At 36.4% G+C, this 20,588-nt stretch overlaps 1 protein-coding gene across 1 annotated transcript; it reads left to right on the forward strand.

Moving 5' to 3' along the window:
- The first annotated feature begins 1,800 nt into the window (after window positions 1-1,800).
- RIOK2 (RIO kinase 2) lies at window positions 1,801-19,666 on the forward strand. The gene is made up of 10 exons (XM_008991758.4): window positions 1,801-1,904; window positions 4,918-5,056; window positions 5,747-5,863; window positions 6,285-6,460; window positions 9,987-10,075; window positions 11,540-11,731; window positions 13,739-13,831; window positions 14,608-15,123; window positions 17,591-17,687; window positions 19,367-19,666. Exons 1-10 carry the CDS (start codon window positions 1,839-1,841, stop codon window positions 19,529-19,531), a joined length of 1,650 nt encoding a protein of 549 aa, XP_008990006.1. The 5' UTR covers window positions 1,801-1,838; the 3' UTR covers window positions 19,532-19,666.
- The last annotated feature ends 922 nt before the right edge of the window (window positions 19,667-20,588 follow it).

The raw sequence follows: 20,588 nt of genomic DNA on the forward strand, positions 1-20,588 counted from the left end.
TGGTTTCTTTGAAAACTTTTCAGCCAGGCGTGGTGGCTCACGCCTGTAATCCCAGCACTTTGGGAGCCTGAGGCAGGCGGATCCCTTGAGGCCAGGAGTTGGAGACCAGCCTGGCCAACAGGGTGAAACCTTGTCTCTGCTAAAAATAGAAAAATTAGCTGGGCGTGGTGGTGCACGCCTATAATCCCAGCTACTGAGGAGGATGAGGGAGGAGAATTGCTTGAATCAGGGGGGCAGAGGTTGCAGTGAGCTGAGATGGATCCACTGTACTTCAGCCTGGGCGAAAGAGCAGGAGTCTCAAAAAATAAAGATAAATAATAAATCATTTTTATGTCTTCTTATGTAAGTATGAGTAGGAAAAATAAAAATAGAAATTAACTTTTAATAGATAACAAGCTTTAAGACTAGGCTACAAAAATAATTATAAAGAACAGAGGAGCAACCCTCCCAGCCTAAAATTGCCTGCAGTTAAAGCAGACCCAACATAACCTCCTCCCAAGATAAAGCACCCAAACATATTTTTGTACCCTCAGCCCACAAGCATATTTCTGTTAAAACCTGTTTTCTTCCCCAGCTGCCAGTGGGGGGAATGAGATACCGCTTGGAGTGTATGTATTCTCAAGGTTGTAAAACTTGTCACAAGTCAGTGACTGTCTTTGTTTAAACCCCTTTTTCCCTGCCTTATCGTCCCGCGCCAAAATTTATATAAGCAAGTTATTTTCCTTTGTGCGGGGCTGGCAGCAATTACGGGCAGTACGGCCACCGTCAGCTGAAGCTCCAATAAAGAGATTCTCTTGTGTCTCAGTCTCTCTGTTCGTCTTGGCTCGAGTTTCTCTAACAAGTACAGAAAGAAAAATTTCATTTAAATGGAGATGTTCATTGGTTGAATACGGTGAATCAATGATATCGGGTATTCACGCAGAAAGCAGCCAAAGGCTTGAATACAGAGGGAATAAAAGGCTGTTTTTCCTTTTCCATTCTGTGATTTCAGAGCACTAACTATCCTACCTGGAAACACAGAGCAGATCATAGTCATCCTCTTTGTTGGGGTACAACTAGCCTATAGTCCCGCTCCGGAGTTGCAGAGCCAGCATGGGTAACTATTCTAAAATCCTTAAATTGCTCTTGGGACCTCAAAGTCCTACTCGCGCTGGCCAGGTTGAACTATCAAAATGCCCACTTCCCTGAGAGTAAGGATCGCGGTCGCTTTCCACGTCTCACCTTAAAACCCCAGCCCTAAACCGCGCAGGCGCACTCCGAAGCCTCACGGACAATTTAAGGGAAGTACTTAGCAAGCACAGGAGTTCCATTAACAACCCGTTCCGGGGCTGTCTGGAGCTGGCGCAATTAGGAGTAGAGGGCGTGCTTGTGTGATTACAGTCCTCTACCTTTAACAGATTTGGTTGTCTGGACTGTGGTTCAGGTTAGCAGTCACTTTGCCTAAACTAGCTGTTTGCGGGAAAAATTTGCTCCTCCCATTAAGTTACCACTTTGCTCTGTGAGGCGGCACGCGTCATTCAGGCAGCAAGTCCTGACAGATATGGGTTAAAAAGGCATATTGTGGAGAACATCTACACTCCGCCAACTCAGCCATAATGCAAAAATTTCGCAAAAATAAAATACTCCCTTTTTCTATACTATATGCTTCATAAAACATATAGTTTTATTTTCCTATACCAATGAGATTAGCTCTTCTAGCTATTAAGGACCTATAATAAGATGCAGCGCATGCGCGAGCCATTTGACCGCTGTAAAGTGCGTGAGAGGCTGGAATAGCGACGTGCTCTGCGCTTTCCGGCTGTCGTGTGAAAGACGTCTAGGTCCGAACTGAGGTAGCCATGGGGAAGGTGAATGTGGCCAAGCTGCGTTACATGAGCCGAGATGACTTCAGGGTCTTGACCGCGGTAAGGAACCCGCCGTTTTTATTCTCCCTGTCCCTTCTCACTGTGTTCTTCCTGTTCCTTGAAGTTTTCCGGGATCTGAGCAGGCCCTCTCTGGGACCCGGGACGTGGCAGAACTTGAGAATGGAGAACAGAGCAGCAGAGTTGGATTTTTAAAAAGCTGTTTGGAAACTTACCTAACCCCAAATAGGGCAAAGGCCCCGTCTTCTAATGATTTTCTTCTTTTCTGTTGCTGTTCTCCTTGTGCTTAAGAGAAATGCTCGCATCTTTGTGGCCTGGAATCGTCTCTGAGCCTGAGCTTCCTACCAGCTGTGAAAAGTTTAAGGTTCCTCCTGAGATTTGGTAATATTGACTTCCTTAGTAGATTCAGTCGCCTAGCAGTCTTTCTGATTCATTCAATCAACACGTATTTGTCGGGATTTTAGTAACAACATCAGGAGGTTCAACAAGGTACAAAACGGGCAAGTGGAGAGAGAGACACAGATCATCAAGTAAACGAATAAGTAGGGTAATGGATAAGCGCTATGAAATTGATAAAGGGTAATGGAATAGAAAGATATGTATCTTTAGGAAGTATTACGGGAGAGGAGGGGCACTAGTTATTGGCCTTTGGTAGACAATGAATAAATATTCGGTAATCGAAAGAATGAATGGGGGAGTAATAGGAGCCGTGTGAGAAGGAGACAGCCCGGTGAAGTCCTTGGAAAGAGTTGGAGGCAGAGGAGAAAGGAGTAATAAATGCAAAGTCCCTAAGACAGAAAAGTCGTTGAAGAGAGGAAAGGCCAGTGTGGCTGGAGACACTAATGGTTGGAGATGTAGCTGGAAAAGGTGAGAGTCAGATTATGTACTACAGAGCCTTGCAGGCTTGGTAAACAATGCGGGGATAACCACTGAATGTTTTTAATCAGGGGAGTAACAAAATATGATTTTATGGCCTTAGTCTTATGGCCCAGAAATTAATATATAGATCTAAACATTTGTACAGTAAAGCAGTACATTTATTTAGGAGCTGTTATCTTTTGGTAAGAAATGAACCCCATGATAAGGACGACCTATGTTATGTAATAGGATATGTGATATGAGTCACACCAACTCTTGTATTATGTATTTTTTAATTAAATAGTCAGCACTTAAGGATTAAACTATCAAATGCAAAGTCAGTGTGAAATTTGGAACACACTTTACTTTCTCCTCATGTAGACTTCCCTTATGAAACCTGTCACCTCTGAAAGATACCTTCTTTTTCTGCTTCCTCAGCACATGCATTCCTTAATGCCTCTGAAGAAGTAGGGGTCAAAAGAGTGTTACAGGATGGAGGAGGCAGAGACAAAGCACAGAAAATAAGTTAAATTTAAAAGTTAAGGTTTTGGTGAGACATCAAAATGATGCCAGATTTATCTTACAAAACATTGACTCTGCAATATTTATCTTTAAAGCTCACCAAGAAATGACTTCATCATTAAATATAACATTCGGCTCATTTGCATCTCACCAGTGTTGGTAACCTTCCTTGGGCCTCTCTTCCCTTTTTGGCTCCTCCTATATCAATAATCATTGTTAGTCTAGCTGCCCTTGACTTTCAATATGAACTTGCCCCAGAATTCTTCTCCCTAGCATTCCTTTTTCTTCTGTTATCTCTTGCTCAGTGATTGCATCCACTTCATGTCTTCAAGTCTCACCTCTGTAAAATAAATGATTATTTTTCCTTCTAATTACAACTTCATTCCTAAGTGCAGACCCCATTCCAATTTTCCTTCAAACGTTTTTACTTGACTCTATGTGCTCAAATTAAATTCAATTTTTTTCTACCCTCTTTCTCTTTTCCCAAACTCTTTAAAATATATATATATATATATATATATATATATATATATATATATATATAATCTTAAAACTTCCTTTTCCTCTTCACTTCCAGCTGTGGCTTTTCATTCCCTTTACCCTTCCCTTTACCTTTACCTTTACTTTTCATACCCTTGGCATCTAATTGCCAAGGTCTCCCATAATACTTCCTAAAGATCTTTAATTCCTTCATCCAGTACCACTACCATTTGCCCTGTTCTGGTTGCTCTTTCCCCTGAGCTGGACTTCTGTCTTAGTTCTCCAGAGTACCTCCTCAGATTTTGCCATCTCTAAGCCAATTTGCATATTTCTGGCAGATTAATGTCCTTAAAATAATCCTGTTCATGTGTATTCCATGCCTAAACATCTTTAAGAGTTTCCTGCTTTCCTCAGGGTAAAATATAAAATTTTTTGGTCTACATTTCAATGCCTTCTGTATCCTAGAAGTATCTTCCAGCCGCCTTTGCATGAACTCTATGTGCTGTCCCATCTGAGTTGCCACTGTACTCAGCTATTCTCTGTGGTCAGTACTTTCTTGCATATGTGCCATTTTTAAATCTTTTTCTTTCACTAATATCCCCTTGTCTGTTTTCTCTGTATGCCCACATCTTTTAAAAGTCAGTCTCTAGTTTGCATCTTCCTTGGAACTGATCCCTCAGCTAGAAGTATTCATTTACCCTGAGCTACCTTTTTAAGCACTTATCACTTCTTACCTTCTAATAAACTTAGATGTATACCATTTTCAAAAATTTCCATCATGAGATAAAAATTCCTCAGGGGTAAAAAGTGTTTACATATATATTTTTCATCCTCTACAATGCCTACATGTAGTACTTTCTCATTAAATACCTGCTTAATAAATACTTGCATATCTGTAGTTTTTAAAGACAAATGTTTATATGTTATCAAATACTTTAGCATTTCCAAAAGGTCATCAGTATGTGTAGAACTCAAAATTCCTACTCTTGAAATGGAAAGACAATATAAATACCAGTGATTAGATCTCAAATTGCAATTTTAAAATAGTTTCGGAGATGGAAGTGATTATGTCTCAGAATTAGTTAGAGAACAGCATAGTAAGGAAAGTTTCAAGGAGAAGTTCATTTCTTAGCAGGGTTTTGATAGATAAAGTTTTGTGTTGATTATGATTACATAATGATTCCCTTAATTTCAGGTTGAAATGGGCATGAAGAACCATGAAATTGTTCCTGGCAGTTTGATTGCTTCTATAGCCAGCCTTAAACATGGTGGCTGTAATAAAGTTTTAAGAGAATTAGTGAAACATAAACTCATAGCTTGGGAGCGTACCAAAAGTAAGTATTTTGAGGCACCATTTGTGAGTTTTCAGGTAATTGGTTTCCTCCAGAGCAAGTGTTCCAAAAGGCAAGAAGTAGAAGTTGCCAGACTAGTAAAGCATTCGACGAAGAATTGACAAAACATACTTCTGCCATATCCTATTAATCAAAACAGTCACAGGACACTCCCAGCTCAAGAACATGTAGGGTACCGCAGAAGAACGTGTAGGGTACTGCAGAACTGCAGAAGAGCATGTAGGATAGAGATACTGTGGCTACCATCTTTGGAAAATACAATCAGCAGTCATACTCTAGAGAATTACTTAAACCATCTGTGGTGAGGGATTCGTTTTTTCAAACCTATCACAGATCCTTACTTTTATAAAATAAAAAAAAAAATACTAGAAAAATGAAATGGATAACAGATAGATACAAAATCAGACATAAATTCTAGGTCAAATTAATATAAAATTGAACCTAAATGCCTTTTTTTATCTCATCACAAACACATATAGACCTCAGTTTGTAGGTCACACTTTAACAGCACACTGGAGAAGAAATGCAAATTATAGGAAGAAATTGGAAGTTTGTGAGCCTGAGCTTCCAATAAAGATTTTCCACTGTTAAATCTTTCTTTTGAGTTGAACTTAAGTGACTTGGTTATATAGTGTAACTAAAATGTGGTTTTTCTCCTTTGATTTTGTGTAGCTGTCCAGGGCTACCGGTTGACAAATGCAGGATATGATTACCTAGCTTTGAAAACACTTTCTTCTAGGCAAGTCGTTGAGTCTGTTGGAAACCAGCTGGGTGTTGGCAAAGAATCAGGTAAGTGCTGATAGTACTGTGGAAAGTATTTGCTTTGATTTAATTTATGTTTTCCCTTCAGAAAGCATATTTTAATTTTCCTTTTTTTCCAACTAAACAGTAAATTGGAAAGTTGGTTGGAATCAATATAAATCAGAAGGTACCCTTAATTAGTAGGTTATTATTTTATCTGAAAGTCTGTCACTGAAAATTTATTTATACTAGGAATTTTCTTCTAATAACTTCCAAGATATCTCACTATTTGTGTCCCAATATTCCCAAATTCAGATGACTACTGGTCCGAAAGTTTTAGATAAGGGATATTCAGCCTTTATTAAGAAAAATGACATTTTTGATACAAATAAAATTAGACAAAGTTAGAATTGTTTTACATGATTGGAATAAACCTGTAATAATGATTTTTTTGAAATCTTGTCTCTAGATATTTACATTGTTGCAAATGAAGAAGGACAGCAATTTGCATTAAAGCTTTACAGACTAGGAAGAACCTCGTTTCGAAATCTGAAAAACAAACGTGATTATCATAAACATAGGCATAATGTTTCTTGGCTTTATTTATCTCGTCTCTCTGCCATGAAGGAATTTGCCTATATGAAGGTATTTATTTTATAGTCATGAATGTTTTAGCCAAATAATACATGTGTCTCAAAGGCCTTAATGTCAAGTTTGATTCTGTTGCTCCCACATCTCTCTAACCTCAGACTCAATGCCTACAGACAGACTCAATCCCTAAATAATTCTGTTGATTATTTGGGCTCTTTTAAGTGATTCCCTTCTATGTTAAGGTATTTTAAATTGTTATTAATTCATAAGGGCAACACATTCTATAATATTGACAAGATGGAAGAACCAAAAACAGTTAATATGCTGTTACCTCACAAATATTTTATGTTTGGGTGTATATATATCTATTCAATACATACAACTATATATTTGTCTGTTTCTAATTGAAAATACCAAGTAATTACCATCTGTGGAAACCTTAATGTCTCAGATAAGTTGGCTAGTTTTTTGTTTCACATAGTGGAACAAACGTCATTTATAGACTTATCTGAATATTAAAAATGGTAAAAATTGGCTGGGCGCAGTGACTCATGCCTGTAATACCAGCACTTTGGGAGGGCAAGGCAGGCAGATTTCTTGATGTAATGGAGACCAGCCTGGCCAACAAGGTGAAACTCCATCTCTAATAAAAATACAAAAATTATCCAGGCTTGGGGGTGGGCACCTGTAATCCCAGCTACTTGGAAGACTGAGGCAGGAAAATCACTTTAACCCAGGAGACAGAGGTTATAGTGAGTAAAGATTATGCCACTGCACTTGAGCCTGGGCGACAGAGCAAAATTCTGTCTCAAAAAAAAAAAAAAGGTAAAAATCTTTAGTTTGTAAGAGGAAAAGATGAAGAGAAGTGGGTTAAAGGGTACAAACATATAGTTAGAAGGAACACATTCAATGTTTGACAGCAGTGTAGGGTGACTATAGTAAATGAAATGTATTTTACTCAGGAGATGAACACACTAAATACCCTGACTTGATCACTACTCATATATACTTAACAGAATGTTACATGTACCTCATACATTTGTACAAATAGAAAAAAAATACTTAACCTTGCAGATGAAATGCCATAATTGCAAAGATGGTTTTCTCAGGGTTAGGCCTTTTCATTTTACTTCAGGTGTGCTTCTTACCTCTGCAGTTTCCCCAAGTATTGGAACTTGACTACATATGTTATGGTAGTGATGAATTACAATTGTACTCTATTCTTACATTGAAGAAAATTTTTAACTTTTTGCCTTCAAAATTAAGTTCAGCATAAATTTGTTAAATATAATAGCCAAATAAAATATATTCAATAATAACTAGGTTAAACGAAAGATAATACTGTGTTTTTGTTATTCTGCCAATAGGATTTGTCATAATTTATCTTCATTTTTTTAAAAAAAATTTAAATGGAGGATTGGCACAGTGTGTAAACACCTGTTTCTTGAGGATTCAATTTGTTGTTCTTTGAGTACGTTATATTCTATGCTTAAATGTTTACTAATCATGGAAGATTTCTTAAGGCAGTATAAACTAGTACTACTGATACCATACATGTTGTGTATTTATTGTCTTATACTAATAGTTTATGTCTTATAATAGTCAGTAAATTAGCAGCTTGGTAGGGATCATTACACATTTTCCCAAAACTGTAGTAGGTGTTTTTCAGGATATTTATATGGAAGGTATAGGAATGGAATCTCATTGCACATAAATGCATTCCTTAAATATATTGATTTTTTATAACAGAGAAAAAATAAGATAAAGATTAGGCTATAGCATGACGTCTAGGCTATAGCACAAATTATAGACAAATGTTCACAATGTTTAAGGTTATCACTTGCTATTGATCTGCCAAGTTATGTTCAAAATGGTCTATGTTGAAAAAAATTACTTAAAAACAAAGCAAATAAAAATCTCTGGGAAGTAGGAAGTAGTTTGGTTCTTGTTCACAGAAGGTAAGCGAGACAGCCTTTTGAAATTAATTGCTGGGGTAGTGTAGGATAAAGGAGTGGATGCCAAAGAAATAACCAGTACAATCTGTGTCTTAAAGTTGAGAAGATAACACAAACACACATGAAACAAAGAATCTATCTATCTATTTATTTTTGAGACAAGGTCCCACTCTCACCCAGGCTGGAATGCAGTGGCATGATCACAGCTCACTGTAGCCCTGACCTTCTGGGCGCAAGTTATCCTCCCACCTCAGCCTCCCAAGTATCTGGACCACAGGCATGTGCTACTATGCCTGCTTTGCAGATCTGATCTTGCTGTGTTGCCCCGGCTGCTCTCAAACTCCTGGGCTCAAGAGATCCACCCACCTCAGTCTCCCAAAGTACTTGGGTTATAAGCGTGAGCCCTGCAAGTCTAAGAACATTTTTTTTTTAATTATATACTGAGTTTAGAGAAACTTTAGTAAATGATAGAGTAGTTGATGAAGGAAGTTTCAGGTAGTGAGTAGGAGCTGAGTGGAGCCATGAAGCTTGGATATTACTTGACTCTAAGACAGTGTATTTTGGCAGAGAAGCCAGTATGGGCAAATACATGAATATATGTTAGCCCTATGTGTTTAGGTGACACTGAGGTAACTGTCCTGACTGCATTTCTTGGTGCGTATTGGAGAGAATATTGGGAGAAGTAGGACTGTACAAGTAGATTGAAGAGTTTTGAAAACCAGGAAGAGTTGTTCAAACTGAAAATAACACAGCCAGTGTATATTTTTTAAATGGAGTATTGGCATCAGCAGGTTAGTCTGGTATTGGTACATAAAATAGGATAGGTATGATGGCAAGAACTAGAACACTGGCGGAGTAATGAAGTATAAATAACAAATGTCTCCTTACACTATGTTGGTGCAAAAGTAATTGCAGTTTATACCATTCCTAATACTAGCATTTTAAATGTCAAAGGGCATAAATCTAAAGTGAATACCTACTTCAAGGAAGTAATAGCAGGGCTTTGTAAACAATAACGTTGAAGACAGTAAGCTTAGGTGAAAAGATGTATGGATAGTCTTAAATAACTCAGAGACTCAGCCTACAACAGTGTATTATGTTTTTCACAGAATAGATTTATATTGCATATTGTGGTCTGGAGAAAAAGGTCGGTGCCCTATAAACCAATATGTCTGATCTCTTAGAATGCCTCATTTCCTAATATGTCAGAAGATGAGTATTTCCTAAATTACAATTTATTTCTAGTTTGAATATTTTCAGCACTTTTCAACAAATGCCAGAGAATTACAAAATAGGAAAGGATATACCCCTAAGAGACTGTAAGCTTCTTGGGGGCTTTTTAACACTAATTATAGAGTGTTTAGAAACTTTTTAACACTCAATTTTGTAAATGTTCATTTTTGGCAGAAAAGTGAATTCAAACTTTTGTTTAAAATTTGTTTTTTATGTATGGTTTATTCTGCACAGTGAATAAATAAGTTATGCATAAGTAATCCCGTGTTAACTATAATTTTATAAACGATTGTGTGTTTTTCTTCTTGCTATAGAAAGGTGTGTTTACTTTTATTGTTCTTTAAAGAGTAATGACCTCTTCATTAGCTTACAGCTGTTTTGCTATGTTTTAGGCATTGTATGAGAGAAAATTTCCAGTTCCAAAGCCAGTTGATTACAATCGTCATGCAGTGGTCATGGAACTCATAAATGGTTATCCACTGTAAGTATTCATTATTCTTAACACCATGAATTCTGAGAAATAAATTTAAATTTCAGGGTTTGTAATAAAAATTTTTTAGTTAATGAACTGTTGTCTCTGGGAAGTTAAAAATTGATTTAAAGGAATAGACTCAAAGACAAATTAAAAACAGTTTTATTCTGATAATATGGACTAACTAAAGGAAATGTATATCAGTTGTTAGTAAGCACTATGGATAAAAATAAAGCAGAGTAAGGGAGAAAGGAAGTACTTACTGGGGACAGGAGACTACTGTTTTATGTAGGGTGGTCAGGAAAAGTCTCACTGATAAGGTAAAACCTTATCAAATTTTGATTCAGATTAGAAGTCATTGGAGTGGGAATATTTTGAGCAGAGAAGAGGTGATCTCATCAGTCAGTGATGTCAATGTTTTAAGAGGGTCACTCTGCCTGCTGAATTAATAGACTCTGGGGAGACAAAGACAGAATTAGGAAGACAAGTTAGGAGGCTATTATCATAATCTAGGCAAGAAATAGTTGTAGTTCTTGATTACAGTGATAGTTGTGAAGGTGATGAAAAGTGGCCAGATGCTGAATGTGTTCTGCAGGTTGAACCAACATGATTTGGGATTGGATATGGATGTGAAGGAAGGGATGAGTCAATGGTGACACCAAGGTTTTTGGCCTGAGCAGCAAATTAACTGGAGGGAGAGAGCTACCATGTACAGAAATAGAGCTATAGGAAGAGCATTTTGGAGGAGTTGGAGGGTGGGAGAGAATCAGAGATTCCATTTTGGACACGGTAAGTTTGAGATGCCTGGGAGTTCAAGAAGTCTAGGTTAAAATCAGTGTATATATGGTATTTAAACCATTAGCCTAGATGAGATAACCAAAAGTGAGTCTAAATAATAGAAAATAGAAGGTCATAGGCTTGACCTTTGAGGAATTCCAGAATTTAGAGGTAAAGGAAAGAAATGAAATACTAAAAGAAAAGACCAAGAAGGTTTGAGCTATGAGGAAGGAAGAAAACCTGGAGAGAATGGTGTCCCAAGAATTAAGAGAATGTTTCAAAGAGGTCAACTGACAGACCACATATGGTGAGGACTAAGAATTGACCTCTGAATTTAGCAACATTGAAGTCATTGGTAGTCTCAACAAAGGCTATTTCACTGAAATAAGGTGGATAAAAGCCTGTTTGAAATGGGTTTATTAGAGAGTGGGAGGAAACAAATTGGAAAAAGCACATATAGACAAGTTTGGCTGTAAAGATGAAAAAAAGGTAGTGGAAAAAAGATACAGAATTGAAGCAGAGTGTGGCTTTTTTTTTTTTTAATAGATGGGAGATATATCTGTGTGCTGATGGGAATGAAAAAAATACTGGGGAGACAGGGCATGGAAATAATATATATGTTCACATGTATACATACTGTGATTAAAACCATAAACAAATACAAATAATCTGTTTTCATTCTTAAAATACTTTCAGATGTCAGATACACCATGTTGAAGATCCTGCTTCAGTATATGATGAAGCTATGGAACTAATTGTCAAACTTGCAAATCATGGGCTGATTCATGGAGATTTTAATGAATTTAATCTCATTTTGGATGACAATGACCATATCACCATGATTGATTTTCCGCAGATGATTTCGACGTCTCATCCCAATGCTGAGTGGTACGTACATGCCATTATTGATTCTGGATGTGAATGTGTTTGTTTGGGATCTATCCAAACAAAAATTATGACTGAAAAAGATCCTATTTTTTGTGATATCATTATTTATGTCGGTAACTGGTTTGAAGTAGCTAGTGTTAATGTTATAAAAACTTTTCTTTCTATTAAAGTATATCTGACTACTAGAGTTTTCCCCATAAGAATTTGAATTTCTCTGTTGTAATTAGACAGATGCTCAAAAGTCAAATTGTCTTAGCCATGGAACCCTTTGTTCAATCAGACTTTTAGATGGCTGCCCACTGTTAAAATAGGTAAAAGTAGGGAATGAGGCAGGGAACCCTAGAACCACTTTTGCCTTTCCCTTTTTCTTGCTGTTCCATGATTGCCTCCAAGAGAGATTCACCAAGCATAACCCAGTAATCCCAAAGATCTGAATAAAAGTTGTGGTTTTGGACTAGACTCAGTTGTCAAACCAATGATAATTATCTCTTGTCACTTTTAGCTTTTACTATTAGAAAAAATTTCACATAAAACTTTATCTCTGACACAGAGCAGAATCACTATATACTATAGTAATCATATTCTTCACATTATTTATTTAAACCAGCCAAGTCACGAAATAAGACCTTTTCCTTTATTTCCTTGTAGTTCATGATTCAACTGGGTATAACTAAGGATTTTTTAAATTTCGGTTACAAGCTTTACAAGAAACTTCTTTTTCCTCAACTAATGACTAGTATCAGTTATATAATAGAGTATATTAATTCTTGCAGAGATTGAGCTTGAAGTAGTGAAGTTTGTCTTCATCCTGGTTTCCGGTAGAAAATGTGTATACATATGCTATAGAAAGAAATGTCATTTGAAAATAAATTTTTTAAATGTTTTCAACAAAATACTAAAAGACTAATGCCTGGCACTCAGGTGGTCAGTACTCTTTGGATGATGACTAATCACCATTTTTATTAATAAGGAATAACATAGTCACACAATAATGGAACATCTAGGAGCCATCAGAGTGTAGCAGATTATGACATTCTAGGTTTAGGTGGCATCATTCTATGGGGAGACATGGTAATTTAATTTCAGTTTTTATGAACAGTACTGGGCCCAAGGAGCTGTGGTAAGTGCTAGAGATTGAGAGATAAATAAGCCCTGTATACGCTTTAGAAGAAGTTACTGTCTCATAGGGAGATGTAAACATATAAAAATAAGTCTTTTTAAAATGTATTAGTATCTTTCCCAGAGTGCCCTGTGAGCAAAGAGGAGAGGCATTGTCCTATTTCCAGATTTCATCTTTCACAAAGAGATAGTCAGTTCCACGTTATCCTGTCCTTATTCTCCTTGTCTGGAAATCTAGAGAATTGAATCCATTTTTGCTGCTTTATGGTGGCCCAAAAAGGCAATGTGATATTAAGAAATTATTCTACTTTGGGTCCAGATAAACCTGTCTTCAGATTACTTTTATAAGCTATAGCATTTATCCTTTGGGTGTTATTGCAAATTGGCTACTGGATATAACAAAGATATATAAACATAATTCAGTAGTCTCCAAACTTATTTAATATTAATATCTTTTTATCTTAAGCTCTTTCAGTTGCTAGGGGTTCTCTTGAGTATTGCTGATAGGAAGCATAGCCAGACTCAGGACAAAGAAGTTAAGTAGAAACCTATCCCCAAACCGTAGGCCCATAATCTTACTTCCTGGGGTTCACACTTGTCTTTCCCTAGTGTATCTAACTATGTACCAGCAACTATGAGAAAACCTTGACTTTCCTAACCATAGGAACTGCATGGCATTGACAGCTTAGTTTCCTTGAGATTTCCTTGGATTTTAGTTTTTTGAACACACTGGTAACTCGTTTGTATGTTTTTTTCTTTTGTGTAACATCTTTTATCTCCTTGTTTAAGGAGGAGCAGTACCATTAACTAATAAAGATACTGTCATTGGCTGATAAGAAAAAAGATGAGCAATAAAGGCTACATCATAAATGATCCTTACTTTTGCAGGTATTTTGACCGAGATGTTAAATGCATTAGAGATTTCTTCTTGAAACGTTTCAGCTATGAAAGTGAGCTTTTTCCAACCTTGAGGGATATCAGGTGTGTACTCCCCATTGCTTTACATGATAGGACAGTTTACCTTGTCTGTGTATTTCTGAAAGTTTTTCATCTAAAAAATTTTTCCAATTTTATCACATAATCACTGTTAGATGTCATTGCTCTGTAGTACATAACTGAAATTTAAAACTTGAAAATTCTTGCAATTGGTCCATTAAGGCACTGCTACTGAATTTTAGGAAGGAATATATCTAAATTCTTATAAATTCAAGAACTTTTAATTCTATTTTGGGTGCTATGTGAATAACTCATTCATAAGGAATCACACCAAATATGCATTGAAATTTGTGTTTTTCCTTTATTGAAAGCAGGAGGTATCTTTAATTGATTCTCAAGACATAATATGTGTATTCTCAAAGTTCAGTTTTCTCATATTTATTTTATACACTTAAAAGATATTTTCTGATATGGGAGGAGTTGCATTATCTGAAGGAAATCTTTAGCCCCATTTGAAAGTTAATTTACAAAGTTAATAAACATAAGCTGAGATTTTTATGACCTTTTTATTTATATTGTCATTTTTCAGTTATTAAAATGACAGCATATATGCCTTTCATGTTTGTAATATTTCAATGTAATATTTAAATGACACATTTATATGTGTCATTTAAATATTACATTAGGGAAAGAGAAAATTATTTTTAACATATAAGCCATTAAACTCACTTGAATCATAATTTATCAGAATAGTAGATACTTGCTCCTCTCAGATAAACATTTTTTTCTCTTTCAATGCTTGCCACATTTTTTTTTTCTAGGAGGGAGGACACTCTTGATGTGGAGGTTTCTGCCAGTGGCTACACAAAGGAAATGAAGGCAGATGATGAACTGCTTCATCCATTAGGTCCAGATTATAAAAATAGTGCAACAGAAGACGGATCTGAATTCTCATTTTCTGATGAAGAAGTGGAAGAAAAAACAGAGGTTTATAGGTCAGAAAATGAAAGTGAGCAGAACTCTCTAGAGGAATCAGAGGGCTGTGATTGCAGATCATCTGGAGACCCTAGACAAATAAAAGAAGATGGTTTATCAGAAGAGAGCGCTGATGCACAGAGTTTTGAAATGAATGAATTCCATCAAGCTTTAGAAGAAATAAAAGGGCAGATTGTTGAAAACAACTCTGTAACTGAATTTTCTGAAGAGAAAAGCAGAACTGAAAATTACACTGGGCAAGATGGTCAGACAGTTCAAGGAGGAATCTCTGCTGGCTCCGAAGAGCATGAAGATGAATGCCCTCATCTAATTGCCTTGTCATCATTAAACAGAGAATTCAGGTATAGACTTTTGTTGATTGCTTTTTTTTTTTTTTGGAGTCTCACTCTGTCACCAGGCTGGAGTGCATTGGCACCATCTCAGCTCACTGAAACCTGTGTCTCCCAGGTTCAGGTGATTCTTCTGCTTCAGCCTCCCAAGTGGCTGTGGGACTACAGGTATCTGCCACCACGCCCAGCTAATTTTTCTATTTTTAGTAGAGATAGGGTTTCACCATGTTGGCCAGGATGGTCTCGATTTCTTGACCTCGTGATTCACCTGCCTCAGCCTCCCAAAGTGCTGGGATTATAGGCGTGAGCCACTGTGCTGGGTTTGTTGATATGATGTGGCAGAATTGTATTCTTCCATCTTTATATGTAAAATGAAAGCCAAATAATTTTTTGTTAAAAACTCAAAATAGCTTCCTTTTTAATTGACCTGATTCTAGGTAGCCTGTTACTATATTTCAAGTAATTCTGCTTTAAAATACAAACTGATGGCCGGGTATGTTGGCTCATGCCTATGATCTCAGCACTTTGGGAGGCAGACCTGAGGTCCTATACCTGAGGTCAGGAGTTCAAGACCAGCCTGGCCAACATGGCAAAACCCTTGTCTCTACTAAAAATACATAAATTAGCCAGGTATGGTGGTGTGTGCCTGTAATCCCAGCTACATGGGAGGCTGAGACAGGAAAATCACTTGAACTTGGGAGGCAGTTTGCAGTGAGCTGAGATGGCACCACTGCACAACAGCCTGGGTGACAAGAGCAAAGAACTCTGTCTCAAAAAAAAAATACAAACTGATGACTTTCAAATTAATGTAGGTCTCTGGATACATTGATCAGGTTTTAGATAGATGAGTTATTCCTCATATATTTTCCTAATTACGCATCTGATGTGTTTGAGTTATATAAAGGCATGTAAAAATTAAAACATGCAATAAATGTTTTTATTACTTTCTACATGAAACATCTGCAGTGAGTTTTCTCTAGAACCTTGAGCCTTCAGTTCTTTGTTCATGTATAGTTAAAGTTATATAATGATGTTTTCTTTTAAGAATTTTTTTTTTTTTGTCAAATATTAAACTCAGCTTAGGTTAGCAAACTAAAACTTAACTTTTGGATTTGGGATAGCATATTCAGAATCAAACTAGTTTAATGAAATATTGGTTTTATTCAAAATAGTAATATGACAATTAAAATTAGATCAGCAATTTATTGAACATTTTTCAGTACATGTTTGGACTTATATCTTAAGCCTATCTTTATCTTTACAGTTTTATTCATGAAGCAAAACCTGAGAGTTTTGTTCCTTTTTCATGTAGCTGTGTATCTGTGTCACAGGGCTACTGCCATTTGAATAATAAACTTGGAAAACTTAATCAGAAGCTTAAGAGTCGGGAGTGAGAGAGGGTCAGGATTTTGAGTAAGTGTATTAGTCTGGGTTCTTCAGAGAAACAGAATAAATAGGAGATTTATTATAAGGAATTAGCCCATGGGGTTATGGAAGCTGAGAAGTCCCAGAAAGCATATGTTCCAAATCCAAAGGGCTGAGAACCAGAAGAGTCAATAATGTAAGTTCCAGTCCAATCCAAAGAAAGGAGAAGGACCCATGTCCCAGGAAGTGAATTCTCTCTTACTCTGCCTTTTGGTTCTGATGAGGCTTTCAATGGGTTGGATGGGGTCCACCCACACTTGGGAGGGCAATCTGCTATACTCAGTTTACTGATTCAGAGACACCCTCAAAGACACACCTAGGTTAATGTTTAACCAAATATCTGGCACCCTGTGGTCCAGTCAAGTTAACATATAAAATTAACCACAGTGATAGAAGAAAACCTGCATAGGATTAAATGGTCTTTTAAACTCAGAATGGGAACAGTAATTTTGTTCTCACTCTCTGGATACATGCTGAGCCAAACTTTTATTTCAAGTAAAAGCAGAACAGCAGATGTTGCTGAAAAATATTAATTGTTAGGAGTTAATACTGTCTGAGTTTTTATACATTGCATATATTGAAACTTTGAGCCATGTGAAAGCATTAGTCTTTAGATTGCAGTTTTTCCTACCTTAGCAGAGCTGACTAAAATGAGTACTGTCTGTTTCCATTATATCTTCTGTTGTTTGTGAAATTGGATACAGTCTCAAAAATTTAGATTGGGAGAAACATTATTTCTATAGTTCAGTGAAAGAAGAGGAAAGGATTATTAGAAAAGGGAAGATGAATTGTGGGGTGGTGATAGATTTCCATGGCTAAAGCATTCTACTATTTTGAAATTTTGATAGTGACTATCAGAATGCTGGAAAATACAAATTGTTAATATACAGAACTTAGCAGTAGGTAGTTTTATCTTCACAGAAATTTTGAAATATAATCTTTCTGAAGTATTTTATGTCTTCAGTTGTTCTGTATGCAAAAAATAATATAAATTAAATGGGATTCATTACACTATACAAATTAACTAGATAAATTGTGGGTTTTTTAATTTTAGAGATGAAGAAAATATGGGAGCTATCAATCAGTATAGAATAAGAACTCTGAGTATCACTTCTTCAGGCAGTGTTGTAAGCTGTTCAACAATTCCTCCGGTAAGTAGTCATTCAACATGTACTGAATGTTTATTAGATCACTACTGTGATTAAACAAATAATGCATGCTTTTCAGGTACAGACTTCTGTTGATTGCTTTTTGACTTAGTCTTGAAACCAGTACTTTATTTGATTCTAATAAGTGATGGTTTCTCAAAGGATATGGCAGAGTTGAATCCTTTCACCGTTATGTATAAAATGAAGGCCAAATGACTTTTTGTTGTTAAAACTCAAAATACCTTCTTTTTCAATTTTAGGCAGCCTTTTGACTAAATTTCAAATAATTTTGCCTTAGAATCCAAACTGATGACTTTCAAAAACTTAATGTAGGTTCCTTGACAAAATAATCAGGTTTGAGATGGATGAGCCATTCTTCATATGAACTGAAAATTAATGACCTCGGTCACTGTGAGGACTATAAGGTGCTTAAGACAGTCTCAGACATGTGGACCTTACATGTTAATGGTATAAAATGTTTTGTTATTGGTTTTTGTTTTTGAGATGGAGTTTGGCTCATCACTCAAGCTCTAGTGCAGTGGTATGATCCCAACTTACTGCAACCTCCGCCTCCTGAGTTCAAGTTATTGTCCTGCCCCAGCATCCTGAGTAGCTCGAATTACAGGCACCCACCACCACGCCTGGCTTATTTTTGTATTTTTAGCAGACGGGGTTTCACCATGTTGGCCAGGCTGGTCTCGAACTCCTGACCTTGGGTGATTAGCCCGTCTCAGCCTCCCAAAGTGCTGGGATTACAGGCATGAGCCACAGCGCCCAGCCAATGATGTTCCAGACCAGCCTGGGCAACATAGCAAGACCCCTGTCTATAAAAAACTTAAAAATTAGCCAAGTATAGTGGTGTACACCTGTAGTCCCAGCTACTAAGGCAGCTGAGGCAGAAAAATGACTTGAGCTCAGGAGACTGCAGCCACCATGAACTATAATCCCGCTACTGCACTCCAACCTGGGCAACAGAGCGAGACCCTGTCTCAAAAAAAAAAAAAAAAAAAAAAAAAAGACCCTTGTTCCTGGCTCTGCAGCATTTTGTAGCTATATTTTTTAGGAAACACATTGAATGATACAAGGTTATATACAGTTATTAAATAACAGACTGTAGTGCTTCAGGCAAGAAAAGATCATTGTGAACTGAATATTTCACATTTCTTATTCATCTTGTAAGTCATTTGACATGCACAGTGTGTCTTAACTAATAATAAGTAACTTGAATTTATGATATATGAAGCCTTTTTCATGGGTGATTGCCACCATCAGGTCATTTCTACAACCGAAATTGTGAAGTCATTCTTGGATATATTGAGCAATACTGAATGCTTTCAAAAATAATTTTCTATTACAAAATCTATTCAAAAAGCTTACTTTTAACCTAAAAAGCAGAGGAACAGGCAGTTTTCATCTCACCTTTTCCATCAGTTTTTATGATGCACACTAGGTGGCACTATGGTAGTTTTTTGAAAATTCTGCCTGTACACTGTATTTTTTGCTATATAATCTGTATTTCTATTTGGAATTTAACTCCCCCTGTGTAACAGTTTCTATGTAGTACTGTCAGTATTTGGAATCTTAAAAATTCATGCTGTCAACATACAAATATAAAAGCTATTAGCAGTGTACTTTTTGAAATGGTTCATTATCAGTAATACTGATTTATGAAATCTTTCCAGGAAGTGGTGAAACAGAAGGTGAAACGTCAGTTGACAAAACAGCAAAAATCAGCTGTCAGACGTCGACTGCAGAAAGGAGAAGCAAGTATATTTACCAAGCAACGTAGGGAAAACATGCAAAATATCAAATCAAGTTTGGAAGCAGCTAGCTTTTGGGGAGAATAATATATTTAGGATCTTGGATATGTTTAATATATTTTTTGAAGTTACTGTCATTCCTTTTTTAGCCCCAATTAGTCTTTTTTGGGCCAAGGCCATTATGTATTAACAAATAGATAAATAAATTCTTTCATCTATAAATTTGGGTCATTCAATATGTGTCTTGCAAAGAATATCTGCCAAAGCAATCCATTTTTCAAAGTAATTCAGGTAACTAAAGTTAAATAACTGAGATATTTGCATATTTTTTAAAGTCTATCAACATTTGTTATTTTCTGTTTTCTACCAAAAATGGGTAGATTACTTGGTTTCAAATTCTGGCTTTTCAACCTACTAGTAGAAGTAGTCATATTTCTCTTTTTTCTACTCTGCCTGTTTTCTTACTGTTAAAATTAGATTTATAACTACTTCAGTTGTTTTGAGGATTATATGATACAGTGCACGTATAGCAATTAGAACCATGTTTAGCACATTATAAGCATTCAATAAAATAGTTATTAGAATAATTATATTGATGTTTCTGAAATTCTGCTGACAACTTGCTTACATTTTATTTGGCAACTGGAGGAATTCACTACCTTATTTTTCTTAAGAAGTAAAGATAAGCTAGTAATGCATAATTTACTTAATTACTTGATTAATTAATCATCTGCGTTGTGCCACTTACATTGGTAATGTGGTCATGAAAACAGAAAATTACTTGAGATAGTCCTACCACAATTTTTACAGTTGTCAGCTTCTAAGCAGGCCTGAGTAGCGGAAGAGTTAGGGGCAGGGGAAGGTGGAGGGAATGAGGAATGAAACCTTCTTTCTCATAGCTTATGTAAGTGGGTCCAGAACATGTTCTCATGTCAATGGTAACAAATACTTGCAGGAAAGCAAATAAGTAGCCATGATCCCTTCCTCAAGGACTTCGTAATTTAGTGAGACGTAAATTTGAGTGTTTAAGTGTATGCATCTGATTTGTCTCTTCATTACTGCATAACTCAGAAAAAGAAGATCACTTGCAGCGATAAATGGTCACTAGATGGCAATATCACCCCATAATCACCAAACAGGATTA

Source organism: Callithrix jacchus, chromosome 2 (genome assembly GCF_049354715.1).
Source record: "Callithrix jacchus isolate 240 chromosome 2, calJac240_pri, whole genome shotgun sequence".
NCBI classification, from domain to species: Eukaryota; Metazoa; Chordata; class Mammalia; order Primates; family Cebidae; genus Callithrix; species Callithrix jacchus.